At 38.8% G+C, this 18,540-nt stretch overlaps 1 protein-coding gene across 2 annotated transcripts in view; it reads left to right on the top strand.

The window, feature by feature from the left end:
• The window catches only part of TPP2 (tripeptidyl peptidase ii), a 531,975-nt gene that overhangs the window by 353,731 nt on the left and 159,704 nt on the right, over positions 1 to 18,540 (top strand). For both annotated transcript variants that reach the window (XM_089443702.1, XM_089443703.1), the window contains one exon: positions 10,319 to 10,391. In XM_089443702.1, the coding sequence (XP_089299828.1) occupies positions 10,319 to 10,391 (73 nt within the window). The remainder of the gene's footprint in view (positions 1 to 10,318; positions 10,392 to 18,540) is intronic.

The following is an 18,540-nucleotide window of genomic DNA, read 5'->3' as shown; positions in this document are numbered from 1 at the left end:
GTTCATTAAAAGTATTTTTGTTGTTGTTGATGGATTGACTAGTTTTTTTCCACGAAAAATATATATAATCTTAGGTCAACTAAAAATACTAAATAGTGATTATTATTGCATCAAGGAATCGATGATTAAAGTATGTTATTCTTTCACAATTGAGAAGTATAATCTTTTACATGTACTAGTCACATAACGCCGACGCATGATTTCTGTCGTAGATGATTGAAGTACACATTCTTGGGCCTAGTGCTTTTGGAAATTAGACATGTTTTAATATGATTATTTCAAATCTAGCAGACAAGCAGACATTCTGAAAATTATATATCAGTGTTGAACAACCCATTATAACGGGAGTAATTATTTAAGAATGACACGACTGATCACTAGCTTCTAGAACATCTAATTGCACTTGGTGATTTATGATGTATGAAGTTTGAACAAGAACAATTTTAATTGATTTACAAAATATATTTATAGTTAGTCAATGGGCTGATTGCATATTTTTTTTTTCTATTTATCCTAGAGGAACCAAGCAGCCTGTCTGACACATAGCTACTATTAAACCTTTGGGGGTCTACAGCCTTCCCTCCTCTCCGTAAACTGGGTCACAAACGGGGGGGATTTGAACCTTGGGTATCCCAGTTTTCTTAGCACTCACATTACTTCGATCATCAATTGAGCTGCCCTCCTGGGACGAGCTGAGTGCAGAATTGATAAAAGGGAAAATGTTTGATATATTAAAAAATGTGAATTGCCCTAAAAGATATGTAAATTGGTGGGTGGATTACTTATTTAAATTGATAATATCTCTTGTTTGATAAAAACAACTTTAAATTTAATAACTAACTTTATTACGATAGTTAAAGGAAGCAACCTTTCACTCACTCCAAGTTTATATGATCAAACATATTCATATTTGTCATATTAGCATGTAATGAATAGGATTCGTACTTAGCGGAATATTTAGAATATTTGGGATATATAAACATCCATTATAGGACAAGTAATATTTATATAATAATGTTGAATGTACAAGTGATATGATATGATATATTACAAATGAGGGTACTGACTATATATTAGGCAAGGTGTGCCCCTTCACGAATTGTCATGTCCTTTAGGACATGTCTCTTCAATATGCTAATTATTTATAATTATTAATTATATATTATGTTCATAATATTTACTTGCCCTTTAGAAAAGGTTTGTCCTCAAAGCTTAATGATGACAATGCTTGATATCCTTTTCTGTTAATGTCTTGTAGTCTTTCTCAATTCTCGAAACTGAAATTTTTGATGATACAAGATGATATGAATTTCTGGGTGTGGTACATAATTGTTGTATTGTGAAATGATCTAACCATCCCAAATTATTCTTCTGTGGAATCTTGTGATTACTAAAACTTTGGGATGAATTTTTATCATAAGATTGGATTATGGTGACATTGATATTCTTGGGAACATAAGTCACTTGTTTTTGGTTCGAATGCTTAGGATATGCACGCTGGTTGAGATGTCTGCTTTTATGATTTGGGTGTCAATAAGGGTGCTTGTGATCTGATTTCCCCTTATCTTGTTTGAGGTGATTTCTTGATTTACTTGAAGTGTTTGGTATCCTTCATGTATTGAAGTCATTTGGTTAATTGTTGGATCTTCACTTGAAATTTTTGTCGTTTGAACTGCAACATCTGAGTATGTCTTTAGTTCAATTTGATTGGGATCTCTTTGAATCATGATACTATTTGGACCAGTGTTTGTTCCTTTTTATTCAATTTTTAATAAATTTCCATTGAGTTTCTTTTCGAAGAGCTTCATTTTTGTAATATCCCTTATCAGGAATATTCCTCAAACACAAGCAAACTCCAACCAGAGATGGACTGGGAGGGCATTTACCAGATATGTCGCCTCTGAAAAGAGGACGAGATCCGGAGGCTACTTGGCCCTTTCTAGACTCTGTCTAAGAATATAGGAGAAACACACAAGTGGTATAATAGCCGAAAATGCTTGAAGAGATACAAATAACAATGGTGCAACATATAACATTTTAACCATACACAGATACTCAAGAAATGCAGAGAGAATACTACGCCATTTTATTATACTGAGTAATAGAATGAGTACATGAGGTGATCAGGAAGATGGCACCTCGACTTGCACAAGGCAAGTGAAGAAATACACTCAGAATAGCAAAAGAATGGCCCCTCTGAATTGCGTCCCAACTGCTGGAGAACTGTTGTGCTATTGCTGCTGCTAGAAATCAAATGAGGATTTGGGGCTGCTCCCCTCCTCTGAAAAGGCTGAAACTCTGGAATTGGACTCTACTCAAGAAACCCAGAAAAGCCCAGAAAGCTTTTCTGAAATGGCCGACCCCCGAAAATCACCCCCTTGGGGTTCGACGCAGTCCCACAATGCTCTGCGCTGCTACTGAATGAAACCCTCCAGAAATTTGCCTGAAACCTTTGCCAAAACTCTCCAATATGCAAGGGATGAACCCCTGCTCAATCTCTCAGCACAAATCCTATTGCAAACCCTCAACCCAGACTCCTGCTAGAAAGAACTGCGTCCCCCTCTCAGTGTTGCGCAGTCATCCAAAACACTGATGAAACTGCTGCTGGAATACTGATGAAACTACTGCTGGAATGCTAATGGAAATACCTTGCCCGAGTAGGCACTCGAAGTCCCCCAGGGCTAAGGGTGAGATCTCCGAACGGAGACACTCAATGCACTAAAGAGTGTTGCAGACTAGCTAAATAGTTAGCGTGATCTATGTCGAAATGCCTATCACAAATGCTCATAACAAAATGATCAAAATGAGGGGGCTCCTCTCTCCTTTATAGCCTTTGCCTCTCTCAATCCCAAGGCTCACCTCCTCCTGCGTGATTCCTCTCTTGCCACGTGTTTCTTCCCTCCTGCATAGCCCCTCCATGTGTCTGCGTGGGCTCCATTTCTGTGTCCCCCTTTTGCCCCCTTGGCTCCCCTTTAAGTCACAACGTTGTGCTACTAGGAAGTGACTTTTTATTCTAAAAGTGAGTTATGCCCCCCTTCCTCACTTTTTTTTTTACAAATAACTATAGAAAGCAAAAATTGAACAAAATCGAATATTCCAATTAGCCATGGCTAATTAGGAATATTACAATTTTTTTGTTCCAATTTGTGCTTTGCAGCTTTAAACTTCTCGACTTGTGCAAGTAGTTTCTGGTTATGATCCCTTAAACAAGAAATTTCTTCGTTTTATTGGAGATGACTTCTTCAAGTTCTTTCTTCTTCTTTGGTATTATTATTTTATTCTCTTGAAGCATCAGTTATGAAATATCTTTGAAGTCTTGCAATGAAGGTATTGTTATCTTCATTGTCATATCCTTGTATGTTATCATCTTCTACTTATAGTGAAACACCAAAATATTTTTCTCCATGTTTAACATGAACGTACCTATCTTTTTAAACCAGGGTAGACTGAGAATTATGTCAATCTCTTTGTTAAACATAGTTACAATTCTAAATTTAGATATATGTTCATAATGATTTGTTGTCATTTGTAAATCATCAATTTCATACTCTTTATTGCCAAAAATATATTCTATTTCACCTATATCTGGCTCTACAATTGATAGCTGATTCACAAAATATAATTGGTGTAATTTTACTTGTTGCTTCAGCTAATAACGATATTAATATCTTTCCCTTGGATACTCCCTGTAACCCACCAAAAGTGGGTACCCTTAGGAGAATTGTTCTCCTAATCATATTCATCCACCCAATAACCAACAACCCTTGACAACCAACAACCCCTGACAACCACCTTGTAGTTGATATGACGTGCCATTTTATCTTTGCCATCTGCATCAATCATATGTTTCCTCGCCAACTTGTCAAGATCACATGTTAGAAGGTGAACAATTCGATCCAAAAGGTATGTTATTCATCGTGCAATCGGGTGCTTATGCTTATTTTTCATTTGGGTATTTGGCATGGATTATTGGGTGGCTTGGAAATAGGAAGGGTTTTGATTGTGGTCTTGTTCCCTCACCTTAAAAGGGGGGTTAATCTTTAATCTTAGTTAAGTGGCACCTCCCCTGAAGGTCCATGGCTTTAGAAAGAGTACAACTTGGGAAACCCTGATTGAGATAACATGGTCGCATTTTCCCATTCCATACTTGTCATTTCTCTTTGTACATTAGGAGCCCTATACTCCACCTCCCAACTTTGGGTCCACATGACCATGGGTCCACTGGATTCTAGTACACCCCCTCCCCTTGTCCAAATCTATAGGTCAAGCGTAGAAACTTTGCCCCAGGAGGTTGATGCAGCTGAAAGAAAAGTAAAAAGCATATCACGGTCACAAACAAGAAACAAAGAAAAAGAAGATTATAAAATGCTAAAGATGACTGGGGCATTAACATTAGCACGTGGGAAAAAGCCAAACATGAGTTCTACCCCTTATCATTATGGCCATCACTCGGTTCCTAGGGGCAATGTTTCCCTGTCACATCATAGAAGGAATCTTTGAATTTTCCAACCCTTGGTGGGCGATGAACTGCCCCACGTTTAAGGGGGTGATCCACTACTACATACCATTCATAGCATGCTCTCATTTCTTAGAGCTTCGAGCAGTAATACAAAGAAAAATCAAGAAAAGGTAAAATGAAATAAGAGGGGTGGAAAAACAAAGGTCGGGGTAACTCATGCAAGCATAATTGCTCCTTCCTCACATTTGTATGCCCAAAATTAGGATTTCCTCATCATCGCTACTCCTTTTGACCATGGCATATTGTTTGAGATCCCTTGTCCCCTTCGTTCCATCATTATTCACATGACACCTATTGATTGAGCGATGTACCATGGACCTGTCTTTCCCCTTTGGGGTTGAGAACACCTAATAGGATCTTCCATTAGCCACTCCTACCTAGGGACATAACACTGTTACGTCATCAAAGCCTCAAATTTGGAAGGGAAGCCCCAGATGAAGTGTCAATTTTCCCTTGACTAGCAAGCTTGATCCAATTAGATGCATTAATGATTATTGTACGTAATGGTGAAGATGCAACACTGGACATTGTGTGTGATTGGAAAATGTTTTTCGTCTTGGGTTGGGCAACTTAACTAAGGCCCAAGGCCATTATAGGAGCATTATGACAGCCCACAGTTGAAGTGTTGAGAGCCATGAGACCACTGCTGCAACCACCTCTTAAGTCTCGCACTGCTGCAACTGCCACTGTGCTGCTACAGACCTCTGCACTCTAGCACTGCCTTGTCGCTCCATCACATCTTGCTTCTACTTGACATCTGTCATCCTGCTACTGTCATTAAGGGCTCCCGTAGTCGGATATGATCCAAGAATTTGGGTACCTCAAGGATCCTGCCCTCCTTCTGTAGTCCTCTCAACTACAGCTCTATGTTTCCCCGCCTCTTCTCTAGAGGTGCATGAGCACTCATGGCACAGACATTATCAGTCTTGACTTCTTTCTCCGCCTTAGCCGGAGCTGCCTTGGAGTCAGAAGCCTTTCCCTTGTTCTTCTTCCTGGGACACTGGGATGCATAATGACCCAACTCCCCACAATGGAAACACTTCACCTTCGAGTCAGAAGCCTCTCCCTTGTTCTTCTTCCTGGGACACTGGGATGCATAATGACCCAACTCCCCACAATGGAAGCACTTCACCTTGGAGATATCCTTCTTCTTCCTCTTCCCCTGTTGTCCCGTAGATGTCAGTGCCACATCCTCCTCCTCTTTCTTGATTCGACCTCCTTTGCCACTACTCCCCGCCTTGGTCAACCGCCTGATCTCTTCTTGGCGAAAAGCTGCCCACATCTCTTCCCATCCTGGAAGATTAGCTTTGCCCAAACTGCTCTGGACAAATGTCTCCCACTCCTTAGAGACTGCATTCAGAGCGGTCCTCACGATGAACTCGTGATCCGGCGTGGCGCCTATGGAAGTAAGTTGGTCCCGAATCTCCTACAATTTGAGGAGGTATAGATTTATTTGCTCCCCCTTCTGCATCTGATACGATCACATCTGATTCTCCAATAGCATCTTCCACTGTAGGAAGTGCCCTGATACAATGTTGTCAAAGTATCCCACATCTCCTTTGCCGTGTTATTTTCGGCAATATGTGGTACGACATGACCCTTGACCCCATCAAGGATTATGCACTTTGCCCTCGCCATTGCATACTCATACTTCTCATTATCAGCTGGGTCCATTGGGATAGGCATGGTTCTCAAGGCAAAGCCCTTGATGCGATGTCTATCCAGGATTGACAAGATCCTAGCCTTCTAGATGACAAGTGGGAAGCCCCATCCAACCTGTCCTATTCTCTCAATCCTTTCACTGCCATCTCTGCTCCTCTTCTAGACTCCCTCTGAGATTCAACTTCCCTCATGGAAATCTCCCTCTAAGTCCTAATTTCCCTATTGGAAATCTTCACGCCAAATGTCGAACCGCTCCTCTCCAATCCTCTTTGCAACTGCAACTCAGATTTGGATTGCTTGTTGAGAAATCTGTCAAGGCAGCGACTCTCTCTACCTTGGTTCTGCCCCATTAGGTATTGTTCTGCTTCGACAGGAACAACACCCCACCAGCTTCCTAATCCACAATCTGCCCACAATTCCCTAGGCCTCGTTAACTAAAGAAATTGAGCCTTGCAGCTTTGCACAATCCCGCCAAAGGCTAAATCACTCCTTTGGCCAATTGCGTCAAGCCTACCTAGCTGAGTAGGATGATGCAGCTCTTCGTGAGTTCTCTCTGCCTCTCTCTGCCTCTGCGCTGGCCCTCTCTCTGGCTCAAAATGATGACGCAGGTCCTCTGCGTCGCTTCTTCTCTGCTGCCTTCTACTTAGGAGCAACTCTGTCTCTCAGGATAGCTGCTACTGTTGCAAATTTTCGATATTGTTGATGCCTTTAGTCCTCTTATGATCTGCAATGCTCTAATACCATTTTGAAATTTCTAAGTTTGACACGTTAAAAATCCCTACTGCATTATTTGGTTTATTTCACCTACTTGTTTATTCCTTAACAAGTTAGTTATACATATAAATACTGAAAATAAACACAAATGCAGCCTTAACTCATATACAGATTAGCAACTAAAATACTAGACAAACACACAAGGGGCACCGTTATTTTTGGATAATCGTCCCTGGAAAAACCCAATGCGGGAAAACCGGTGCAACAGTTTTGAGGGTTTTATTATTAAGCAACTTTCTTGAGTACAACTAGGGTGCCAGATTGGCTCACCCAACAAAGAAATCAATATAGCAGTAATACCTCTCTTCGAAAGCAGATATTCGGCAAGTCTGCCGAATAGAGACAAGAGACACACTTAATAGGCTTGTCAGCCAAGGCCAAGACCTCTCACTCTTTGAGAGGAAAACCCAAATGAAATTCTTCTTATAGATCTTCAATTGATGAATATCAAGACCAAGTCACTAGCTCCCTCTTGAACCCTGCTCTTTTTCTTCTCCTTCTCGGCTTCCTCTAGAATTTTGGCCTCTCCTTGTCGTTCTGCACCTTTTTTTCTTGACAGCAGAAACCCTAGATCAGATTTGCCACTTGAATAGACTCCTCCGTGAATGAGATCTTTTCCTCTCTTACTCGACTTCCTATAGCGAAGATTTCCACCCAAACAAGGACATTTCAATGTGACTGGAATTCTTTGATCTCCTCTCGACACCTTCGGATCTGCTACCTTCGCACGTGGGAGGGTGAGTTAGCCCAAAACAGTCCACAACGATCTTCGCTCATGTTCCTTCTTGCTTCACTGATGTAGAGGCTTCTATTATGTTTTTCGCACTTCTTTGTAGATTTTCTTCACCGAATTGCTTGTCTCCAAATGAGGTCGAGTATGAGTATATATATAGTCATTTTTCCATGTCCATTAGGCCGACATGATCCCTAGAGCAGGCCGACTTCATCTTCTAGACTTCTTCCTTTGTTGTAGGCCGACTTGTTGAGGCCTAGTGACAAGGTCTTGGAGGATGATTTTACATAGACAAGTATGAATCTTTACAATGTGTAACATGTCTTCATTACATGATAATGATTCTTTTAGACTTTTATGACTAGATGACAATATTCCTAAGGGCTCTCAATGGGAACCTATACTAAAAATAAAATCTCTTGCTCATGAAACCCATGATGCAGTTATTACAATAATTTTATTTTTCTTCTTTACATTTCTTACATAAAAATCACAATTACATGTCATTATGAAGACCGAACCTAGTTACACTATTCAACATGATGCTTAGGTAGAAAGGTTCTGAACTACAATATGAACCAATCAAAGTTACTAGACATTACATAAAGAATAATATGGTGAGGCAGAGGAGTAGGACTTGACTCAGCATCGTGAAATTAAAAATAAAGAAATACTTTAGATTTTATGAATGTTGAAACAATATTTTCCATTAATCTATAATTGAATGAAAAAAATAGTTGAATGTTCCAATAATAACTCGTTTCAAGGTACACAGATGATACTAATACAAGAAAATGCTACAGATTGTAGACAGTTGACATGTTTGTTGGTTCTCTGTTATGAAATTGTGTTTAAAAGGCCAAAATTAGGTACTTTTTATGTATTTTGTGAGCCAATCACTGGGCCTAACTCAAACGAGTCATTGAGTCAATTTGACTTGCAAGTTTTTGTAATACTCACAATGATTAAAATAGCAGTTACGCTTTTTTTTTTTGGGTTATAATGGTCAACTTCAAACCATGTTTATGGTGGTTATTTAAATATTATTGAAAATGCCTTCCAAACAGTGATTACTGCTTCCTATGTTTAGAACAAATCTATATTTTAAATTATCGTAGAGCATGAGCTATGCTTGATCATCCGATAATTATTCTTTGTTGAATTGCATGTCTTATACAAATTTGTGAGGTACGTCACTAAGAGTTCACAGCTAATTCCTTCATCTCACACAAGAAATGGAGCCAAGATTATTGTCCTTGATGGTATTTTGACCTTATGTTGTTGATTGGCTATGGAGCAGGCAATGCACAATTTTTACTTATGGTTACTTTGTGTTTTTCGAATGTGTCCCTCACTTTTTTAACATGTTGATTTATTGTATGCCTACCCTATCATCTAATGGTTCTGTATACAGAAATTTAGGAATTGCGTGCTTTCTCTTCTACTTCTGTTGTGAGAATGTTATAAAGCTTCATGTGACTGCTCCTTCCTAAAATCTTATTTCCATCTTTTTGAATCTTTGTACATTTCTGATGTAAAATTTCCCTTTTCTTCTTGCTAATTATGTGGAATTTACCAGGGAACTCCTTTGTTTTGCATAATGATGCAAAATGGTTCAAGATAGTCATTTTTTCATGTTATCAATATCGTAGGGAATGTACGTGTTCCATAAATTTCATACCAGAAGTAATGCTCCAGTAAATACCTTCTAAGCATATTTGTAAATATTTTTTTCATTTTATATCTCTACATTTCTATACATAAGATTAATACTTTAATAGATGTCTAGACTCTAGATATAATGTATTATTATTTATGTTTTGTGGCAAGAGCTATGAAACCGGATTCGTCCAAAACAGGCCACGTGTTCGAATCCCACGAATCCGACATGATTCGATGGGAATTCGAATCCTAAAATGGGACACCACGTGTCCTAACAGGACACCATCGAATCCTGGTCGTGTCCCGTTAGGACACTTCGTGTCCTGATTTTGGGATTCGAATCCCAAAAAAGTGAGGGTTTATGAGGTTTATGAGGGAGGGTTTATGAGGTTTATGAGGGTTTATGAGGGAGGGTTTATGTTGTTTGTGAGGGTTTATGAGGTTTATGAGGAATTATGAGGTTTGTGAGGGTTTATGCAGGTATTTGAATTTTGTATGTACTATGCATGCTATAATGTTACTAACTTACTTTGTAAACAGTAAAACTAACATCTAGATGAAGATCTATGTTTGAAATCAATGAATTTGTATCATTAATGAGAATTTGTGTAAGATATATATATATATATATATATATATATATATATATATAAATAACGAATCCTACGTGTCCTGTTCCGGGGGGTCAACATGTCCAAATCTGAAACTTGAATCCCCGTATCCTACGAATTCCGAATCCCTGTGTCAGGTGACTTAGGGCAAGAGGTAAAATAAATTGGGCTTTGTACGTTGGATTATTCTTTTTCGAGTATTCTTTTTACAACTACTATTATAACTTATTGACATGCTGTTCTTGGCATGATTTTGTTTGTAATATACATTTCCTGACTTAGAGTATATTCGTTTTAGCTTCGGCTATATAACTTCTGTTGTGAATGATTTATTTTATGATATATTTTCATGTGCAGGCATGACAATACACAGTATTTGGAGAAGCTAAAGAAGTTGGTTTTGTTCATTGAGAAGAAATTTGAAGAAAAGGTTCTTTCAGATTCCTTTGTTTCAGTATTTGTGGATTGCTATGTGTACCCGTTGAACCTTTCATTGAATAACAGTATTTTATTGTTTGTGTACATATAGTACCTTAATATATTTGTTTTCATTGTAATGTGCTAACGAAGGAATCCTCATATTAGTGGACTCGTGGATACTTGAACTTTGATCTGGTATAATGATAAAGGAAACCTCTTATTTTTTTCTCCACTGAAGAGTTTTACTGAGATAATTCAAACTGATAGATTTGTGTGACCTCAGATGTGTTTACTGGTGAGGATGACCTTAGAAGCTTTGCAGTAACAATCAGGGTCTTTGTGTAGATCAAGATTATTTGATAATAGAGATATAAGTTTAGAAGTAACACAGTAGCATTTTGGGATGTGTTTATTCTGCTATAATTTTTATTCTTATCTTCCTTTGCAAGGCATTCAATATCCTTAATTCAGAAGCCAAGGCATTGGAATGCAATGAAACTTTTAGTTGACCATTTTTTTTCTTCCCATTGGATCTATATCGTAATTTGCATTAAGGCAATATCTCTTTCGTGTTGATTGTTGGTGGTGGTTGTGTCTCTGTAATCCCAATGTGATGTAAATACAAATTCACAAAACTGTTAAGGGTTGCAAATTAGATACACTATTAACATTTTACATAGAAATAAAAAGAAATTATAATAGTGTCCACAAATTTTTACAAAAACTAGAAGAAGTGCCTAGAGCATTCTTAGGAAGTCTTAATTCTTAGGTTAAGGAAAGAAAGAAAGAGTAGACGATATAATTGGAGAAGTGGGGAACCCAATGAGGTAGCCCTAGAAAGTGATATCGATAATACTTGAGAAGAAAACATCCAAGGACAAATCTGTGCCATGGAGGAAAGAATAGATGATATAATTGAAGAAATGCGGAAGGCAATAGGGTAACCCTAGAAAGGGAAATAGATAATAATTGAGAAGAAGAAGGCATCCTAGATACAAATCCGTGCCATGAAGGATCCTCTGGAAAACAACAAAAAGTAGACATTCAGCCTCATTTTCTCTCCAAATGAAGCATTTTACATGATTTTGTTGGAATTAGAAAGCATTTCTAATATTAAACCATTATCTATGTTAGCTTTTGTAGTTACTCTGAAAGTGTCTACAATGTACACCATGTTTGGGGTGCTTCATGAAATTAAGGGTACATGGATTACATTTAGCCCCTAGATGATCTGAGATGGATTGGCACATGGGAGATGATCCATGACGGATTTGCATGGTGGAGGCAACTTGTTTAGTGATTACTTGTTCTGAGTTAGGTGCAGCTCATGGGAGATGATCCATGACGGATTTGCATGGTGGAGGCAACTTGTTTAGTGATTACTTGTTCTGAGTTAGGTGCAGCTGGTTTGATATTCTTCCCTTGGGCGTTGGAGTTCTTTTGATAGTTTGGTAGACGTTGTTCATGATGGCAACATGGAGAGGTTCACTTTTCTCGAGAACATCTATTTGGGAGGAGGAGCATTGTGCATACTAGAGGATGGATTTAGGCCCTAAATATCACGGGATAACTTGGATTCCTATTAGGAGGCTTGAAGTTGGCTTGGGGAAGTTTGTGCTGTGATAGTGTTTTTGTAGGTTGGAGTTGATTATGTAGATTACATTACTTAGGAGAAAAGATGGAGTCTGTGGAGGCTTGTGATGGAGAGATGTGGACATACCTTTATTTTGTATGACATCATCTTGGAGCATCACATGCATACTTTGGATTAGAGTGTTCCGCTTAAGTTGTCATATAAGTGAAAATTGTAGGTTGCTTGTAAAGACTTAATCCCACATTGTATTGTTGGCCTCCCTTAGCTCTCGTATATATAGAAGAAGGAGAGGGTCCTCATTTTTCATCATGATTATACCCTTATACTTGTACTTGTCTTCTTGGAGTGATTTGCTAGGGTTCATGAGTTCATGAGGAAGTTCTAGGCGAAGCTCTAGAAGGGAAAGATGATGTCTTGGTTTGGAGTTTACTCTTGTGGAGGAGACATTGGAGAGAGCATTAATATCATCTAGACACAACCTGTTGCATTCTGTCATGTTAAGATGTGACCTAGAGAGTAGTGCACATTCGCCTTATGTATCTCTCTTGGTATTCATTTGTGCTTGATCTCTCGCTATCTCTCTCAAAAATAAGGCAACACCTATCAAGAAAGTGCAATGGAAACCCGGGGGTGTACTGTCATTTGTGGGGCACATTAGCTCTCTAAATAATGCCCTGTTTCAGATGTGCAACGTTTTAGGCTATATAAGGAGAGGAGTGTGCAATCGACAATGCCAAATGTGTTGAAATCGTAACTAGTGTCGGTCGTCATAATGTAATGCAAATGTATCGTTAATGTATATACTATATTCATTATTATATTTTATTTATTGATCAAAGCATGTTATTCATGCTTATTAGAGTAAAAAAGAGTCAAAAAGAAATTATTTTGAGTCAAAGAAAATGTATTTAAATCAAGTCCCATTTAGACTTTTGTAAGAAAAGAGAAATAAGTTTTATATTGATTCAAAATCCACCAAAGTTGGCCCCTAGGGGTGCAACTTGTTGGCCAACAAACACACTACTAAGGCGTTTGTGCCACTGTGCATGCCACAAGTTCAAACCTCAACTTACCTGTGCACCGTGCTCGGGGGTTGTGTGGTTGCACCTGGAGGTTATAGTGGCATCCGTCAGGGACCGACCCCATGCCACGTGAGTATAAGAGACAGAGCGTTACCGATTCCGTGAGTCATAAAAAAAGAGTCCACCAAAGTTATCAAGTCGACCTTCCTTGGGAACAAGCCGCTTGAGCCTCCAAGTGCCACTTATTCGATCTCTTGGACATATATATCTATATATATATATATATATATATATATATATATATATATATATATATATATATATATATATATATATATATCTATCTAGAGGATAGTTCGATTGCTTTGAAGGACACTCACTCATGATCATTATACATATCTTATGCACCTAATTAGTGGAGAAAAGGACGAAGAAGAGGGAGACTATTTGTATGACAAAAAAGAAGGAGAATAACCAATTTTTTCTGTTACTATTGCAAACCCGAAATTTCCAGGGCCAAATTTTTCAGGGCCCGAAAATTTAGGAGCAAAATTTCAAGAAGACTAGTTTGACTTTTATTGATTTTTGACTTTGGAGGTGACTTAGAGGAGGGTTGGACTTGGAGTTTTGGTGGCAGTTTTGGGTCTTGGTCTTTGATATATCATTTTGATCTGATTCTATAAGAGAAGGATTGTTGTTGGGTTTCCCCCCTGGGGTTTCGATCTTGTTTGTGTGAAAATTCCTTTAAATGAAACAACTGGAAATAATTCTTCTAACTGAAAAATTAATTATGCAGTTTATTTTGTTTATGGCAAAATATTGAATTATTCACACTGCAATTGTTCACCAAATAAAATATTGTAGAAGCAAAAATAAGAATCGAGAATTGTTAGCGCACACACATAAAAATTGACATCATTGTTTTTGGACAAAAGTTCCTAGAAAAACCCAATGTGGGAAAACTGGTGCAGTGGTGAGGGTTTTTCTTATTATGCAACAACAAAATTTCCGAGTACAATAAAATGTTGCCAAACTGGTGATTCTACCCAAGAAAAATTCTGGTCAAAATACACTGAGGGATTTTACCCTCTCCGAACAATCCTGACACCTGATTGCCTCTGAAAATCAAGTTGTCCACCCTACTCCATGTAGGCCCTGCGTCACTTTTGCGCATACCCTCTCACACTCAGCCTGGAGCTCCTGTAATTCAAGCCATTTTGCTTGCTGCTGACTGGGAAACTGTCTGTCTGGCACTTTGGAAAATCTTCCCGGCCTATGGAACTGAAAACAAGCTTCTCCTCAACTAAATCGAATTGCTCAAATTGAGGTTTTGCACTATCTTTGCACAACCTCCTGGAGATAAATTTTGGCCTCCTCTTTCTAGCTCTCCAGAACTGGAAACTCCTTCAGAATACTGCTTTGTTCCTCTTCCACTTGCTACTCACCCACTAGATCAATATCCACTACTGAATCACTCCTGCTATTGAGAATTCGAACTGCCTAGGCAGTTGAGTATCTACACTAGTGTATTCTCCATCTACCCATCGACCTCTTCTTATAATCTCTAGCTGGGACTCCAACGACCACAGTTAAAACTTAATCGATGGTCGAGATTATCTCTAAGTCGATTTGTTTGGGTTTCTAGAGAATTCTCACCTTTCTCATTTAATTACTATTAATTAACCATTTTGCCTAAGTTAGACTTACGAAAGTTTTAATTATGGTCAATTGATTTAATTGAGCTATCTCTAGGTGGAATTTCCAGAAACTATTTCCGGGTTTTGGAAAACTTCCGTGTTTTAGCATTTCCACAAAGTTTTGAGACTAGAACACCATCCGATGCTACAAAAACTAACAACTTGGAGCCTAATTTCTGGTGTCTCTTTTTTTTGTGCATTATGATCTCTATTTCCTTGTTTTGAGTGATAATTTCGTGATGAATAAGAAAGACAAAATAAAAGAAGAACAATAAACAACTTCACAAGTAATTATCATGTTAAGAAATTCCCCCTTGCATTGGAATTTCAACATGGTATCAGAGCTATGGTGAAGGCAAGAGCACCATTAAAGAAGCCTTAATCAAGACTAAGCTGGTATATAAGAAGAAAAGAATCAATGGCAATAATCCAAACTATCCTAGATTGTGATCTGAATCTCCATGGTGGATTGATCATGGTCTGTATTTGAACTTTGTGATGATTTAATCAAGTTCTAAATTACACATCTAGGCTCTGTGTTGACACTCTGTTGCATAAATCCAAGTCTGTAGCCTACATCATGGATTAAGACAAAAGTCCGAGATCTGTAGCATCTACCTAAAGTATGTCAAGAAGGTGCGAAATCTATACCCTCATTGCTATCTAAAATTTGTTTTTAAGTTATTTTTCTGTGGTTTGTGAGAATGATTACTAGGCCGCGCCCTAGAGGAATCTAGATCGAGACCTAGAGGAATATTTCAAGACCTCAGTTGTGAAATCAAAAGAAAAAAATATGTGACCCGTGTAAGTCTAAAGTTGTACCCGTGCATATGATTCAAAATTTGTGATTACTAATCCATCCAAGTGATCCAAACTCTACCTTATACAAGAGATCTAAGACGATGGTTACCTAGATAGAGATTCAAATTTCTGTAAGTTGCATACTCAAGACTGCCTTTTTCCTCCTTCACCTTAGCTCTGATTCCATGTTAGAAAATCAGAAAGGCAGAAAGATTTTCTTATATAAATAGTTACTTGTGATTCCTTTAACTTTATGTTCTTCTTTTATCTTTTAGTTCATCAAGCAATTACCAAAACAATAACACAAGGAAAACAGATGTAGGCGGACAACCAGGGCAAAACCCCTATCTAGGGGAAAACCCAGTCAACAAATCCTCCTTCAATAGTTTCTCGACATAATTTAAGACTCTAGACGCGGACAAAGATTCCCTCCACACCAAGCCAATCCTCAATACTTCTTGCAAATGACAACCCTTCACAAGCAACTTCGACTTGGAAACATTAACAACAACTTCGACCCAACAACAGTGTCAGTAACAACTTCGACCAAACTTGGAGAACTTTGTTCTCCCTTGATACACCTCAGAATTGAGTGAGATTTGTCCTCATATTTTATGAGGGTATCCGAAATAAGAGATCAACTATAAGAATTGGGAGAAATAATGTCTGATAAGGAAATGAGCACCATAGTGCTCAATGTACTACCAGAGGAATGTGGCAACTTTACATCAAGCATCTATGGAAAGAAAGAAGGTACCCCATTCAATGAACTATGGTCATTGTGTAAGATTGAAGAAACTTGATTAAATGCAAAAAGTGATGTAGGATTAAACAAGTAAGCTCAAGCATTCGCTGCCATGGCTAGTAAGAAAGGAAAATTTGGTCCTCAGAAAAAGAACAAAAAGAATATGTTAATGATCCAATGTTATGGTTGTCATGAATATGGGCACTACAAGGGAGATTGTCCTAAACTCAAGAAGGACAACAACAAAAGAGGAAGGGAAGAGGCCCATATCACCGAAGAAGTGGAAGAAGCTGAAAAGAAGAAGTCAAAGAAGGAAGAAGTAAAAGATCTCTACTATGATTGAGATAATCTTCTCCACCAATGTTATGGTTGTCATGAATATGGGCACTACAAGGGAGATTGTCCTAAACTCAAGAAGGACAACAACAAAAGAGGAAGGGAAGAGGCCCATATCACCGAAGAAGTGGAAGAAGCTGAAAAGAAGAAGTCAAAGAAGGAGGAAGTAAAAGGTCTCTACTATGATTGAGATAATCTTCTCCACCAAGTTTTTTTTAGTATTTGTAAAGTATAGATATCCCGGTAGGAAGCATTAGAAGCATGATAAGATGCATCATTTTAGGAGATGACATCATAAGAGCATACGATTGAAGCAAGAGTTCATGATATCATTAGAAAAGCTTGAAAGATAGCTGAAGTAGAAGTCTACATGGATGTAGTAGTCATCATAGAAATGAAGTAGGTCCTTGTAACCTTATTGCAATCATGTGTAGTGCATATGGTTGAAGGAAAGTCATCTACCATGATAGAAGCAATTCATCATACATCATCATCATGAGAAAGGAGGTTCTATAGTATGAGGATAATCTAGATCCTTCGTTGGAATCTTCATTAGAAAGTTCACCTCTACTTGGAAGAAGCGAGTGTCTAGTTGATAATTCCACCTTTTATGGGATTCATTGTTTGAAAGAATGATGTTATGATGACTACGGAATGCAACATGTCAAGATGGTTGAAGTACTCTCAATCAAGGAACAGAAGTTGCTGAAGGAAGTCTAGACCAGTGTTGCAGGAATCGCCCCCCCCCCCGGATCCGAGGCCGGAATCGCGTCCCGTACGGAAGCGTTCCGGAACCTCTCCCCGAAGCGCGATTCCGATTTTATGAAGCGCGATTCCGTTAAAAAAAAACGATTCCTGGAATATTGGAAGCGGCTGCCCGGATCCGCGCTTCGGAGGGCGCTTCTGGCCTCCGGAAGCGCAACGCTTCAGGCCCGGAAGCGCACGCTTCACGAGGCCCGGAAGCGCGCTTCCTCTCTCCTCCGCGCGGGCAGCATGTTACTTGGTTTTTTTTTTAATTTTTTAAAAAAGTTCACTTAAGTTAGCATGAGGGGGTGGGTTAGGGTGAGGTTAGGGTTAGTTTAGGGTGAGTTTAGAAAAGAATAAAGCCCCCATTCTCTTCTCATTTTCTCACTTTGAGTTTATGAGAGTTGGAGAAGAGAAGAGAGGAGAGGAGAAGAGAAGAGAGGAAAGGAGAGGAGAAGAGAGGAGAGCTTGGAGGAGTGAAGAAGGAGGAGCTAGGAGAAGGAGGAGGAGCTTGGAGCAAGAGCTTGGAGGACTTCATCTACAAGAGCTAAAGAGGTAAGTTCAAACCCCAAACTCCCTTGTTTTTTTGAAAAAAAAATTGTATTTTTCTCCTCCCTCTCCTACTCTTTCCCATTGTTTCTACTTGCTCCTTTATTTACAGGTTGTCCACCACCTATATCCATATTCCAAGATGGTGTTCTTTTGGCTTCTATGTATCATTCCACTCTTGGTTTTAATGATGGCAAGGGTGAGGAATAGAGGGGAAGAGGAAGGGGATGAACTTGGTGACCCAATGTATGATGAGGAGGAAGGGTTTGAAGAGGAAGGGGATGAACTTGAAGGGGACACTGAAGCACAAGATGGGAAAGGTACAACAACACCCTTGTGGAACTATGTGACCAAACTTGATGGGGGAAAGGGTGGTGGATCTTACAAATGGATGTGCCCTCATGATTGTCATGGAGGAAAACCATATTGTGGTTCATATACCCGTCTGAGGAGGCATCTTTGTGGGGTGCTGGACAGTGATGAAAAAAAGGGTTCTGTGGGGGTACAAATTTGCCCAAAAATTTCAGCTGAACAAAGAACAAAATACATCCAAATAGAGATGGCTGCACAACAAAAAAACAAGAAACAAAAAACTCATTCTGAATCAAGTGCAACCTCTAAATTTGGTAGTTGCCCATCTCCTCATGGTACTTTTGCAACCTCTGGAGGTA

Source organism: Pinus tabuliformis, chromosome 9, assembly GCF_031772625.1.
Source record: "Pinus tabuliformis cultivar Carrire ecotype Pingquan chromosome 9, CPIR1, whole genome shotgun sequence".
Lineage (NCBI taxonomy): Eukaryota > Viridiplantae > Streptophyta > Pinopsida > Pinales > Pinaceae > Pinus > Pinus tabuliformis.
This window is presented reverse-complemented; position numbering and strand designations above follow the sequence as displayed.